The sequence below is a fragment of the Heliangelus exortis genome, chromosome 27 (assembly GCF_036169615.1).
Source record: "Heliangelus exortis chromosome 27, bHelExo1.hap1, whole genome shotgun sequence".
NCBI classification, from domain to species: domain Eukaryota; kingdom Metazoa; phylum Chordata; class Aves; order Apodiformes; family Trochilidae; genus Heliangelus; species Heliangelus exortis.
Genome location: NC_092448.1, coordinates 3,152,565 through 3,165,630, shown reverse-complemented (window position 1 = coordinate 3,165,630; position 13,066 = coordinate 3,152,565). Strand labels below are relative to the sequence as shown.

General features: G+C 65.9%; 3 protein-coding genes across 3 annotated transcripts; 1 reads left to right on the top strand and 2 right to left on the bottom strand.

Annotated features, from left to right (window-relative positions):
- Positions 1–1,407: 1,407 nt before the first annotated feature.
- DPM3 (dolichyl-phosphate mannosyltransferase subunit 3, regulatory) lies at positions 1,408–2,260 on the bottom strand. The gene is made up of 2 exons (XM_071726977.1): positions 2,104–2,260; positions 1,408–1,737 (listed from the first exon to the last, which is right to left on the bottom strand). Exon 2 carries the CDS (start codon positions 1,729–1,731, stop codon positions 1,444–1,446), a length of 288 nt encoding a protein of 95 aa, XP_071583078.1. The 5' UTR covers positions 1,732–1,737; positions 2,104–2,260; the 3' UTR covers positions 1,408–1,443.
- Positions 2,261–2,947: 687 nt separating this feature from the next.
- Positions 2,948–4,267, bottom strand: KRTCAP2 (keratinocyte associated protein 2). Its single transcript, XM_071726999.1, has 5 exons — positions 4,168–4,267; positions 3,711–3,865; positions 3,555–3,618; positions 3,308–3,374; positions 2,948–3,127 (listed from the first exon to the last, which is right to left on the bottom strand). The coding sequence occupies exons 1-5, from the start codon at positions 4,169–4,171 to the stop codon at positions 3,007–3,009; spliced, it is 411 nt and encodes a 136-aa protein (XP_071583100.1). The 5' UTR covers positions 4,172–4,267; the 3' UTR covers positions 2,948–3,006.
- Positions 4,268–4,513: 246 nt separating this feature from the next.
- Positions 4,514–12,258, top strand: TRIM46 (tripartite motif containing 46). The gene is made up of 10 exons (XM_071726998.1): positions 4,514–4,832; positions 5,772–6,027; positions 6,125–6,468; positions 6,594–6,737; positions 7,342–7,437; positions 7,589–7,842; positions 7,956–8,077; positions 10,135–10,434; positions 10,524–10,821; positions 10,978–12,258. The coding sequence occupies exons 1-10, from the start codon at positions 4,770–4,772 to the stop codon at positions 11,351–11,353; spliced, it is 2,253 nt and encodes a 750-aa protein (XP_071583099.1). The 5' UTR covers positions 4,514–4,769; the 3' UTR covers positions 11,354–12,258.
- The last annotated feature ends 808 nt before the right edge of the window (positions 12,259–13,066 follow it).

Here is a 13,066-nt window from a genome sequence, read left to right as displayed (position 1 = left end):
GGCCCACAAAGTCCTGTGAGTGGCCCAGAGTCCTGTGAGTGGCCCACAGAGCCCTGTAAGTGGCCCACAGAGTCCTGTGAAGAGTCTACAGAGGGCTAATAGCTCACAGAGCCCTGTGAGTGGCCCACAGAGTCCTGTGAGTGGCCCACAAAGTGCTGTGAGTAATCTACAGAGAGCTAATAGCCCACAGAGTCCTGTGAGTGGCCCACAAAGTGCTGTGAGTGGCCCACAGAGTTCTGTGAGTAGTCTACAGAGGGCTAATAGCCCACAGAGTCCTGTGAGTGGCCCACAAAGCCCTTTGAGTGGCCCACAGAGCCCTGTGAGTGGCCCACAAAGTGCTCTGAGTAGTCTACAGAGGGCTAATAGCCCCCAGAGAGCCATGAGTAGCCCACGGAGGGCTGTGAGTTGTCCCTGAGGCTCAACAGAGGGTTGTGAGTGGCCCCTGAATGGTCAGGAGTAGCCAAGGGAGAGAAGTGAGTAGCCCGTGGGTGGGGGGGGGCTGTCCCCATCCCAGGAAGGTTCCACATCCCCTGATCCGGGATGGTGCCCCCCCCCCACCAGCCACACCACGGGGGTGCTGCCCCCCCCTCCCCCCCCCCGCCATTGTTGCCGAGAAAAACCAGCTAATTAGTCGCTCTTGCTAATTAGCCCGAGTCCTCCCTCCCGATACCAACTGCTCCTTTCCAGAGCCGATAATTAAAAACAAGAAAGTCCTTTGGCTGGTATGTGGAGAAGCAGGGAAGCTGCCAAGAAGACAAGCCCCGGCACACCTCACCGCCGACCAAACCGCTCCTCCCCGGCACCCCCGGCACCGAGGGGCACCCCCAGCACTGAGGGGCACCCCCGGCTTGAGGGGCACCCCTCCCCCTCCTCCAGCAGAGCTCAGCGTGGTGCTCCAGCACGTCCCACCCGTGGCAGTGGGGGCTGAGGCAGCAGCTGCAGCCTGGTGCTGGCAGGAGTGGGAGGGAAGCGGCCCCCCCGGCGTGGGCTGAGCCGCCCCGGCAGGCTGGGGGGGACCACAGGCTCTGCCACCCGCTCCACCCAGGCAGCTTCTCTCCCTTCCTACCCCCGGAAAGCAGCCGGCGGGGTTGGGGTGAGGCTGCTCCAGCTCCCACCTGACACTGGGAACCACATCTGAGGAGCAGCCCAGAGCCAGCTCTGCCCGCGCTGCACCCAGCGCCGCGAGGCCCGGGCCTGCCCCTCACCACCTCTTTTCCCTGGAGCTTCGCTTCCAAGAGGGAAAAGGCCGGGAAGGGCAGGGTGGGATCCCCGCAACCCACGGAGCTGCTCCCCCTTCTCCTCCACCCCGAGCCCCCCAGCTGGGAAAAAAAATCAGCCATTTCCCACCCGCCGGTTGCCCACACCGGGAGCCCCCGTTCCCCCCGCAGCGCCGGGGGCACCACCGGGAGCCACCGCCCCGCAGCTTTATTGGGGTCCAAAGCTTTATTGGGGTCCAAAGCGGAGGCCTCGCCGCCTCAGGTCAGCCCGGGCCGCTCTGATGTGCTCCTGCAGCTCGGAAGCCGCCTCTTCGCAGTCGTTGAAGGTGGCCAAGCGGTAGCCCACGGTGGCCAAGGAGTAGCAGCCGAAGGCCACCAGGAGGTAGAGGGGCAGCGGCAGCAGAGCCTCCCGGAGCGGGGCCGGCAGCTGCTGCCCCGGCACTGTCAGCACCAGAGCGGCCCAACCCGAGCCCAGCAGAGCGAACCCACACAGCCACTGCATCAGCTTGGTCATGACGGTCTGCGGGAAAGAGAACCGTGAGGACAGAACCGAACCGAACCGAACCGCCCCGAGCCCCGCACCCATCGGGCCGCTCGCATCCCCCTGACCACCCCTGCCCCACCGGGCCTTCCTGAACAGACACCGGGTCCTACCCCGCCCCCGCAGTCGAAAAACCGGGAACCCCCACAAAGAGCCGGTACCGGTACCGCTCCCCGCCACCACCGGGCCGCTCGCATCCCCCTGACCGCCCCCGCCCCTCTCCGGACCTTCCTGAACAGACACCGGGTCCTACCCCACTCCCCCGAGGCAGTCGAAAAACCGGGGTACCCACCCCCCCCTCCCTCCCCCCAAGGAGCCGGTACCGGTACCGCTCCCCGCCCCCACCTGGATGGGTCCCGGACCCAGCGCCCGTTCGCGTCGCGAGATGACGTCACAGCCGCGGCGCGGGGGCCGCTGGGAGCTGTAGTTGCCAACCCGCCCGGAGCCGCCTGGCACATGCGCAGAGAGAGGCAGAAGGGCGCCCCCTGCCGGCGGGGCGGGAGGGAGCGGGCGGGAGGGACCCCCGGGCGAGGTCCGGACCCGGGGCTGCGGGACGCGCCCCGTTCTGCGGGGTTCTGCGGGGCTCTGCCAGGCTCTGCCGGGGCTGCAGGAAGCATCTGGTTTCCTCCATGTCCGGCAGCGTCGGGTGATGCAGCCCTGGCGTGGGAGCAGCCCCTGCCCGCCCTCCCACGGCCCGGGGGCTGAGCCCTTTCCCACGGGGTGGGGGCAGCCCCGGTACCCGCTGTGGATCTCCCGCCCCCGGGGGAGGGGAGGGCACGGACCCACCTTTGTTCTTCTGCCAAGTGCTGGCAGCCTCGGCTGTGCCAACCCAGCTGAGTGACGTGTGGGTGATGGGGAGGGGGGGAATTGCCACCCCCTGCTGCCACCACGACCCCTGAAGCCCCCCCTGAGGACCCCCCCGGGCTGAGCCAAACCCCTGGGGCACCAGAACCCACTCCAAGCCTCCTGGTTCCCCTGGGACTCTCTTCCCTTGGGAAGATGAGACACCATGAATTGAGGCAGGGGGCTGGCGGCTGCCCCCCAAATCCGACACCACTGCTGACCCGTCCTGAGCACCCCCCGGTACCGGTGAGGCCGAGCACCCATCTCGGGCTGCAGCACAGCCCCGAGAGGCGAGTGGGACCCTGAGGGTGAGGAACCAAAGCCCAGGCAGCTGCAGACAAGAAGCTACAAACATAAGGGGTTTATTGGGGGGCTCTGAGGCTGTGGGGAGGGGGCTGCCGGATGTCAATTCCTCTTCCTGCCTTTGCCAGGAGCTTTGGCAGGGGCAGGGACAGGCGCTGCGGACTGGTAGAGGGTGGAGGAGATCTTGTTGATGTAGTAGAGGCCGACCATGGAGAAGATGAGGCTGGGAGGAAAGGCAAAAAGGCTGCTCAGGGGCTGCCAAAGTGCCAGGTTGGGACTGAGCCCCCGCCATCTCCCCCTGGGAGATGCTGTGGTGCCTGACACCAGCCCTGAACAAGCCACGGGGGCCCTGGCAGCAGCCAGAGCAGCCGAATGGCTGCACCAGGACATGTTTTGGACTTACCAGGTGGTCACACAGACTCGGTGGATGAGGCCAGAGGCAAAGAGAGCCAGCAAAAGGCAGGTGAGGACTGCGAGGGGGGGAGAAAAAAAACAGGAGAGATGAAGGATGCAGAAGTCAGTGCCGTGGGGATGCACCCAGGGGGGTCCCTTCCTCCCTCGGTCCCACAGGCAGAGCCCACACGGGGCAGGACCCATCAGAACCGACCCCGCCAGCCCCCGGCCGCCTCCTCCCTACCCCCAGCACTTACTCTCCGGGAATATCTTCGCCTGGAAGCCTTTGCCGAAGACCAGGTTCTCCAGGTTGTTGAAAGCCTGGGCAGAAGGTTAAGGGCAAAAAAAAAAAAAAAAAAAGCCAGGGCGGGCACCCCCGGTCCCGGTCCCGGTCCCCACGGCCCAAAGGATACGGTGAGGGAGCAGACGAAGAGCGCGGAGCCGAGCAGCCCCCCCTGGATCGTCAGCCACTCGGTGGAGGCGAGCTGCCGGCTGTACATCTGCATCCCGGCAAACAGCAGCAGCGACAGCAGCGACGACAACGCCAGGGAGGTCCCGGTGCCTACGGCTGGGACCGGAACCGGGACCGAGACCTCACCTCAGCACGGACCGGGACGCACAGCCCAGCGCCGGGCTCGGCCCCGTTATCCATGGTGCCGTCCCCCCCCATCCCGTCCCAGTCCGTCCCGGTTACTGACGGCACCACCCGGACGGTCCCCGTTACCCACGGTGCCCCCCGTCCCAGTCGGTCCCGGTTACTGACCCGGACGGTCCCCGTTACCATGATGCCCCCCTCCCCGTCCCAGCCGGTCCCCGCAACCCACGATGTCCCCCTCCTCCCCCCTCTCGTCCCCAGCCGGTCCCGGTTACCCATGGTGCCCCGCGCTGCCCGGTACCGGTACCGCCGCTCTGCGCACGCGCGGGCCACGCCACCGAGATGGGCGGGGAGGAGAGGGGAGGGAGAGTCGCTGCGCACGCGCCCGCCCCGCCCCGCCCCGCGGGCTCCGCGCTGCGTCGGGCTCAGGCGCCCCCTGGCGGGCGGGCGAGGCGCTGCCAACCCCGCCGGCTCGAGCGCCCCCTGGCGGCGGGGGGGAGGAGCAGCGCGAGGCCCCGGGACCCCCCCCTCCTTACCCCCCCTTTAACCCCGGTACCGACCACGGGGCTCGACCCGCCCCGGGTCCATCCCGGGCGCTACTCTCTGAGCCGCGCTGCCGTCCGCACGGGCTCGGGTGGGGGTACGCGGGGGTGCGGCGGGAACCCCCCGGTACCGCCCCCCCGGTACCGCTACCCCCCACCGCCCCCCCCGCGCCGCCGCCGCCGCCGTCGTCGTCGTCGGGGCGGGTCCCGCCGAGCATGCGCGCCGCCGCCCCCCGCCCTCCTCCAGGCTCCGCCGCTCCCTGCAACAGACCGGGGCATCCGCGGCCGCCGCTGCTGCCGCCGCGGGAACCGGCGCCGGGAGCGGGCGCGGAGCCATGGCCGAAGGCGAGGACCTGCAGACCTTCACCTCCATCATGGACGCACTCGTCCGCATCAGCGTGAGCGGCGGCGGGGCGGGGCGGGGGGCACCGGGGGTGGCGGCCGGGTTCGGGCCGGGCTCCCCCAGGGACCGGCGTCGCCATGGCAACGCGGCGGGGGCCGATGGCGGATGCGGGTGGGATGGCGGGGGTGCCCTTGAGGGCTCGGCGGGCTGCGGCGAGGCCTCGAGTCCGCACCCCGACCCACGGGGCCTGGGGCCGCCGGGAAGGGCCGGTACCAGCACCCCGCACCGTGCCACCTCCGGAACCGGGAGCACCGGGAGCTGTCCACGCACCCGTAGGGGGGGGCGGTTCGGTCCCCGTCCTGGCCCTGATCCCGGTATCCATCTTGGTCCTAATGATGGTCCCTGTGCGGTCCTGATCCTGTCCCTGGCTGCGGCTCCAATCCCCATCCTAATTCCAGCCCTGGTCCTGACCATGCTGCTGCTCCCAGGCCTCATCCTGGTCCTGGTCCTGATGCTGGTGCTGGTATTAGACCTGATGCTGCTCCTCATCCTGGTCCCCATTCCATCCCTGATCCTGATCCTGGACCTTTTTCTGGTCCTATGCCTGGTCACGGACTTGGTGCTGGTCCTGGCTCCGGTCCCAGTCCCAATCCTGGCCTGGTGCTGGCCGCAGCTCCCATCCCTATCCTGGTTACAGCCCTGATTCCCATTCTACTGCTGTTCCCAGAGCTGATCCTAATCCTGACCCAGGTGCTGGTGCTGGTCCTCATCCTGGCCCTGGTCCCAGGCCTGACCACAGACTTGGTGCTGGTCCTGGCTCTGGTCCCAGCCCTGGTCTTGCCTCTGCTGCTGCTCCTGAGCCTGATCCCATCCTGTCCCTGGTCCCCAAGCCCTTGTGTTGGTTCCATCCCTGGTCTCCATCCCATCCATCCCTGGATCCTATCCCATCCCTGATCCCCTTGGTGGTTGGTGACACTCCCTGCTCTCTCCCCAGACCAGCATGAAGAACATGGAGCGGGAGCTGGTCTGCCCGGTCTGCAAGGAGATGTACAAGCAGCCTCTGGCCCTGCCCTGCACCCACAACGTCTGCCACGTCTGTGCCAGCGAGGTGCTGCTGCAGCATGGCTTCCTCTGCTGCGACCCCACCTCCGAGCCCTCCTCACCCGCTGCCACCCCCTCCACCCGCAGCCCCCGCCTGGGACGCCGAGCTGTCCCCAAACCCGACCGCCTCGACCGCCTCCTGAAGTCAGGTAGGGGGTGGGTGACCCCCCACGGGACACCCAAAGGTCCCGGGGCGCCCGGCCCTTCCTGACGTCGTCCCCTCCTCTCCCTCCCTCCCTCCCGCAGGCTTCGGCACCTACCCGGGGCGCAAACGGGGCACGGTGCACCCCCAGACCGTCAGCTTCCCCTGCCCGGCCTGCCAGCGGGAGGTGGACCTGGGGGAGCGGGGTCTGGGCAGCCTCTTCCGTAACCTGACCCTGGAGCGGGTGGTGGAGCGGTACCGCCAGACCATCAACATCAGCGCTGCCATCATGTGCCAGTTCTGCAAACCCCCGCAGCTGGAGGCCACCAAGGGCTGCACCGAGTGCAAGTCCAGCTTCTGCAACGAGTGCTTCAAGCTCTACCACCCCTGGGGCACCCAGAAAGCCCAGCACGAGCCCACACCCCCCACCCTCACCTTCCGCCCCAAGGTACGGTTCCTCCGTTGGGGTCTTCATTTTGGGGGTGCCGCGGGGGAAACGGGGGGGGGGGGGGATCCTTGGAGAGGGGTGGTGGGTGTGGTGGAGACCTGCTGAGCTCCCCTGTGCCCACACAGGGACTGATGTGCCCGGAGCACAAGGAGGAGGTGACTCACTACTGCAAGACCTGCCAGAGGTTGGTGTGCCAGCTCTGCCGCGTGCGGCGCACTCACACCGGCCACAAGATCACCCCGGTGCTCAGTGCCTACCAGGCCCTCAGGGTAAGGGGCAGGGATGGGGGTTTGGTGGAGAGGAATCCAGGGCACTGGTGGAGCCTTGGCCCAGGCTGGGGGCATGGAGGCTGCTGGTGCCTCACTCCACCTCCTTGCTGGAGCACCGTGTCCAGCTCTGGGGTCCCCAGCAGCAAAAGGACATGGAACCAGTCCAAAGGAGGCCCTGGAGATGCTGGGAGGGCTGGAGCAGCTCTGGAGCCAGGGGGAGAGTTGGGGGTGTTCAGCCTGGAGAAGAGAAGGCTGCAATGGGGAGACCTTAGAGCACCTTCCAGGTCCTGAAGGGGCTCCAGAAAAGCTGGGGAGGGACTTGGGACAAGGGCCTGGAGGGATGGAACAAGGAGGAAGGGTTTTCAGCTGCAAGAGGGGAAACAGGGGAGATGTGAGGGAGAAATTCTTTGGGGTGAGGGTGCTGAGCCCTTGGCTCAGGTTGCCCCGAGAAGCTGTGGCTGTCAGTGTTGAAGGTCAGGTTGGATGGGGCTTGGAACAACCTGAGATGGTGGGAGCTGTCCCTGCCCATGCAAGGGATGGCACTGGATGAGCTTTAAAGTCCCATCACACCCAAAACCTGCCATGATTCCATGATTCCCTGCAGGAGAAGCTGACAAAGAGCCTCACCTACATCCTGAGCAGCCAGGACACGGTGCAGACCCAGATTGCTGAGCTGGAGGAGATGGTGAAGCACACAGAGGTGAGGGCAGAAGGTGTCTGCCTGTCCCTGGGCGGGGGCTGACACGTTCACACGGGTCTCCTCTCCCACCAGGGCGTGTGGCACACTGTCCCCACCATGCCCGGGTCCCCTCTCCCCCAGTGTGACACGCTGACCCTGCCATGCCCGGCAGGTGAATGGCTCGCAGGCCAAGGAGGAGGTGTCACAGCTGATCCAGGGGCTGTGCTCCATGCTGGAGGAGAAACGGGCCACCCTGCTGCAGGCCATTGAGGAGTGCCAGCAGGAGAGGCTGTCCAGCCTGCGCTGCCAGATCCAGGAGCACCAAACCATGCTGGAGAATTCGGGCATGGTGGGCTATGCCCAGGAAGTACTGAAGGAGACCGACCACCCCTGCTTTGTCCAGGCAGCCAAGCAGCTCCACAACAGGTAGGGGCTGTGGGGCTCAGAGGCAGGGGGGTCACCTAGGAGGGTCACAGCCCTGCGATGCCCAAAGTGACCACCCTGTGCCCCCCTGACCTCCCTGCTCTCCCGTGCCGCAGGATGCTCAGGGCCACCGATTCACTGCAGAGCTTCCGTCCCGCTGCCAACTCCTCCTTCAGCCACTTCCAGCTGGATGTCAGCAGGGAGCTGAAGCTGCTCACCGACCTGGCCTTCATCCGAGGTAAGGGCAGCAGGGCACGGGCACCGGCTGTGCCCCGGCTGGAGGTGCAGCCCCGCCGGCAGAGCGGCTCCCGGCCCCCCTCGGAGCTCCGCACTCGGTGTTTTGCTGGTGCCCCCTCCCCGTCAGGGATAGCCCCCGCCCTACCAGCCCCCAAAAGCCACCCCTGTCCCCGCCCCGTGCCAGGGCGGCCAGGCCGGGGGGCAGGACAGGCAGGGCCACGGTGCCAGGGCAGGGTAGGAGGAGCGCTGGAGGGTGAGTACGGAGCGGAGGCTGCTCCGCTGCAGGGCAGGAGCTTCCCGCAGGGCAGGCGCCGCGGGGCCCTGCCGGACCCGCTGGCAACACTTTTCAGACCTGCTTCTACCTCTCTTTGTTTATAGGCTGCGGCCGCTGCTGAGTCGTCACCGAAGTAACTGAGGCAAGTCACATCCCTGCCCAGAGCCGCCCGCTCTCTCTGTCCCATCCCTCCATCCCCACTCCCTGCCCTGCTCCACCGCCGTCCTCCAGCCCCGGCCCGTGCCGGTGGTGGGCGACCCCCTCCCTCATCCACCACCGCTCCTGCCCTCCGCCCCTCTCGCCCCATTTCTGTCCCCCTCGTGCCCCATTTCCATCCCTTCATGTCCCATTTCCTTCCCGTCTTTCTCTGTCCCCCTCGCGCCCCATTTCCATTCCCCTCGTGCCCCATTTCCTTCCCCTCTCGTCCCATTTCCATCCCCTCCTTGCTTCATTTCCGTCCCTGCGACCCATTTCTGTCCCCTTCTCACCCCATTTCCATCCCTTTCTCACCCCATTTCTGTCCCTTTCTCCCTTCATTTCTGTCCCCTCCTTGCCCCATTTCCATCCCCACAGTTCCCCCTTTTCACCCCCCTCTCATGTTGTTACCCTTCCCCTCCTCACCCCATTTTCTTTTCCCTTTCACCCCATTTCTGTCCTGCTCTTGCCTCGTTTCCATTCCCCTCCTTGCCTCATTTCTGACCCACTCTTGCCTCTTTTCCATCTCCTTCCTGTCCCATTTCCATCTCCTCCTCATCGCATTTTACATCCCCCTCCTTGCCCCATTCCCGTCTCCCTTTCACACCATTTCCATCCCTCTTTCAGCCCATTTCCATCCCCCTCCTTGCCCCATTTCTGTCTCACTCTTGCTCCATTTTCATCCTCTTCATCACCCCATTTCCATCCCTCTTTCACCCCATTTCCATCCCCCTTCTCTCCCCATTTCCATTCCCCTTTCACCCCATTTCCATCCCACTTCTCTCCCCATTTCCATCCCTCTTTCACCCCATCTCCATCCCCCTCCTTGCCCCATTTCTGTCCCACTCTTGCTCCATTTTCATCCTCTTCATCACCCCATTTCCATCCCCCTTCTCTCCCCCTTTCCATCCTGCTCTTTCACTCCCTTTCCATCCTGCTTTGGCCCCATTTCTATCCCCCTCTCACCCCATTCCTGTCCTGCTCTCACCCCATTTCTATCCCCCTCTCACCCCATTCCTCTCCTGCTCTCACCCCATTCCTGTCCTGCTCTCACCCCATTCCTGTCCTGCTCTCACCCCATTTCTGTCCTGCTCTCACCCCATTCCTGTCCTGCTCTCACCCCATTTCTGTCCTGCTCTCACCCCATTTCTGTCCTGCTCTCACCCCATTCCTGTCCTGCTCTCACCCCATTCCCACCCCCCTCCTCACTCCCTTTCCATCCCGCTCTCTCCCCACTCCCACCTCCCATCTCTCCCCTCCCACCCTGCTTCACCACCACCCTCACCCCACAACCCCCATCTCCTCCCTTCCTGCTGCCTCCATCCTCTCTCTTTCTCTCTCCTCCCTCTCGACTTGCACTCAGCCTGTCCGCTCCCTGGAGCCCCCCCAGCAGCGAGCTCCTCTCTCTCCCTGACTCTCGCCCTCCTCTGGTGCCCACACACGGTCTCCGCAGTCAGATCCCTTTAGACTCCTGCCGGTTGTGCGTCCGTGCGTCCGTCCGGAATGTCCCTTCCCTGCGTCTGGCCGCCTCCCCGCCTGCCCGGGGCCGGGGATGCTGCCTGATGCCCGCCGCCGCCCTCTCCCCGCAGCCCCCGAGGCCCCCGTCATCGACACCCAGCGCACCTACGCCTACGACCAGATCTTCCTCTGCTGGCGGCTGCCGCAGCACTCGCCGCCCGCCTGGCACTACACCGTGGAGTACCGCAAGACGGACACCAAGGCCAAGGGGCTGAAGCTGTGGCAGCGGCGGGAGGAGGTGCGGGGCACCAGCGCCCTGGTCGAGTACCTGGACACCGACAGCGTCTACGTGCTCCGGGTGAAGGGCTGCAACAAGGCGGGTTTTGGGGAGTACAGCGAGGATATCTACCTGCACACGCCGCCCGCCCCAGGTGAGGGGTGCCCAGGGGCTCACACCACCCACCCACCCACCCACCCGCAGCCTTCCTCCTCACCCACCTTCTTCTTTTCCTCCCTCCAGTCCTCAACTTTTTCCTGGACAACCGCTGGGGTTTCAACCGCGACCGGCTGGCCATCAGCAAGGACCAGCGTGCGGTGCGCAGCGTCCCGGGGGTCCCCATGCTCTTTGCCGCCGAGCGCCTGATGACCAGCTGCCACCTCTCCATCGACCTGGTCATCGGCGACGTGGCCATCACCCAGGGCAAGAGCTACTGGGCCTGCTGCGTCGACCCCAGCTCCTACCTGGTCAAGGTGGGCGTAGGGCTGGAGAGCAAGCTGCAGGAGTGGTTCCAGGTGCCGCAGGATGTGGTGAGCCCCAGGTGAGCAGGGCTGAGGGGCTCGAGGGATGTGAGGAGGGTGGGGGAGTTCTCTGCTCGTCCCTACCTCTGGCCACCAGCTCGGGGGGGGGGCAGAGGGGAGCCCCAGCTTGTTCCTTGTGCGTTGGAGCCCGGTCTTACCTGTCCTTCTCGCTGCAGGTATGACCCTGACAGCGGCCACGACAGCGGGGCGGAGGACACGACGGTGGAGGCTCCTCCACCCTATGCCTTCCTCACCATCGGGATGGGCAAGATCCTGCTCTCGCACGGGTCAGCCCTCACTTCCCGTGACCCCAACGGCTGCACCGTGCCCTTGCCCCCACGCATCGGCATCTGCCTGGACTATGAGCAGGGCAAGGTGAGCTTCTACGACGCCGTCTCCTTCCGCGAGCTCTGGGAGTGCGGCGTGGACTGTTCGGGGCCCGTCTGCCCTGCCTTCTGCTTCATCGGAGGGGGTGCCCTGCATCTCCAGGAGCTGGTGGCCAACAAGCAGGAGAGGAAAGTGACCATCGGGGGCTTTGCCAAGCTGGACTGAGCCGGCCCGTGCTCCCTGCGTGCGCTGGATGTCACCCACACCTTGCCCAGCAAGCTGTGGGGTCTTTGGGGGACGTGGGTGGGCAGGGAGCAGAGCACAGCCAGAGCAGCCCCGGCCCTGCTGTCAGCTGGGGGCAGGCCAGGTGGTTGTTTTTGGGGGGGACGAATGGGAACGGGGATGGGGACAGCTTTTTCGTCTCCTCCTCTCCCCACCTGCCTGCCCCGTACCCGAGCTTGGCTCGAGGCCACGGGCAGGACTGTGGGCAGAGGGACAGCCCTAGAGATGGACCAGGGAGGGGGGTGCAAGTGGGACACGGGGCTACGTGGGGAGGGGGACAGCAGGTGACAGTGGGGGTGACGGTGGGGGAGGGAAGAGGCTGAGTGTTGGCTGGGGTGGGGGAGGAAGCTGGGCTTGGGGAGAGAGGGTCAGGGGGGAGGCTGGGCTGGAACAAGGCGTGAAGACTTTTTTTTTTTTTAAAAATGGCTCATTTTCCGTGTGGCTCACCCGGCGGGGCACAACCCGCGTGTCCAGGCACAGTCACCACGTGGGGCACAGCCACCACAGTCCAGGCACCATCGCTGCCGGGTCCCTCCTGTGGGTTGTGGGTCCTCGGTGCCCCCGCCGTGCCCTGGGGCTCAGCCAGCCCTGCCCAGGGCTCTGCCTGCACGTGCCCGGGGGGGCTCTCGCTTGGCCCCCTTTACACCGCTCAGTGCCAAACCACACGCAGCCAGGGTGGGCTGGGGCTGCGGGGTCGGCGTCCCACCCGGCCAGGAGCCACCATCCACCACGGGGGCTCTTGCCAGCAGCCCCATGCTGGGATCGGTCTGAGCTGCTGTAGTTTCTCCTGCGTTCTGTTAAAATTCCTGTATTTTAATGGTTTCCTACAATAAACTGCAATGCCAGGAGCTCCGGCCCTGGGGATTTGGGTGCTGGCTGCTCCCCAGGGCCTGTTGGCAAGGCTGTGGGGCTGGGCTGCCCTTGGGGCTGTGGCCAGCCAGGGCCAGTCCTGCCCAGGCAGTGCTGACGTGTCTGGACCCTGCCTGGCCATGTGGCTGGTGCCACCCTGTCCCAGGGTGTTGGGTGCCCCATGGGGAAAATCCTGGAGCCCAGAGGTAAAACCCTTGGAGCATTAGCAGGGAGGTCCCAAGGGTGGCTGGTGCAGCTGCGGAGGTGCTGCTGGGTGCTGGGGCATCCTCTCAGGGTGGGTGACAGAGGTGGGACCCCCCCACCCATTCATGTGCACACAAAGACCCCCATCAAAGCCCTCCCTGCACCAAAACTGCTCGTTCCACCCCCAATCTTCCCCCCACTAAGAGTGTACCCTCTCCCACAGCCGTTCAGCAGCCCCCAGTCCTGCACCCCCCAAGGTCCTGCATCCCCCCCACCCCCACAACCCCCTGGTCCTGCAGCCCCTGCACCCCCCAGCCCCCCGGTTTGGCAGCCTGCTGGGTTTCACCGTTGCTGTTGGCAACTCTGGCTCTCAGCAGGGCACGTGGCAACCCAAAAGAAGCAGAGACCCCCCCTCGTCCCCCCCAGATTCAACAAGCTCAGGGATTACATCACCCTCTCACTGTGTAGCCCCCCCCCCCCCAGCCCTGGCAGACCCAAGCAGACCCTGGCACATGCCGGGGTCTTGGGGTCCACGTGCAGCAGTCGAGGTGCCCACCGGTCCCCCCTGCCCGGGGTTGGGTCCCGGCAAGGCGCTGGCTGCGT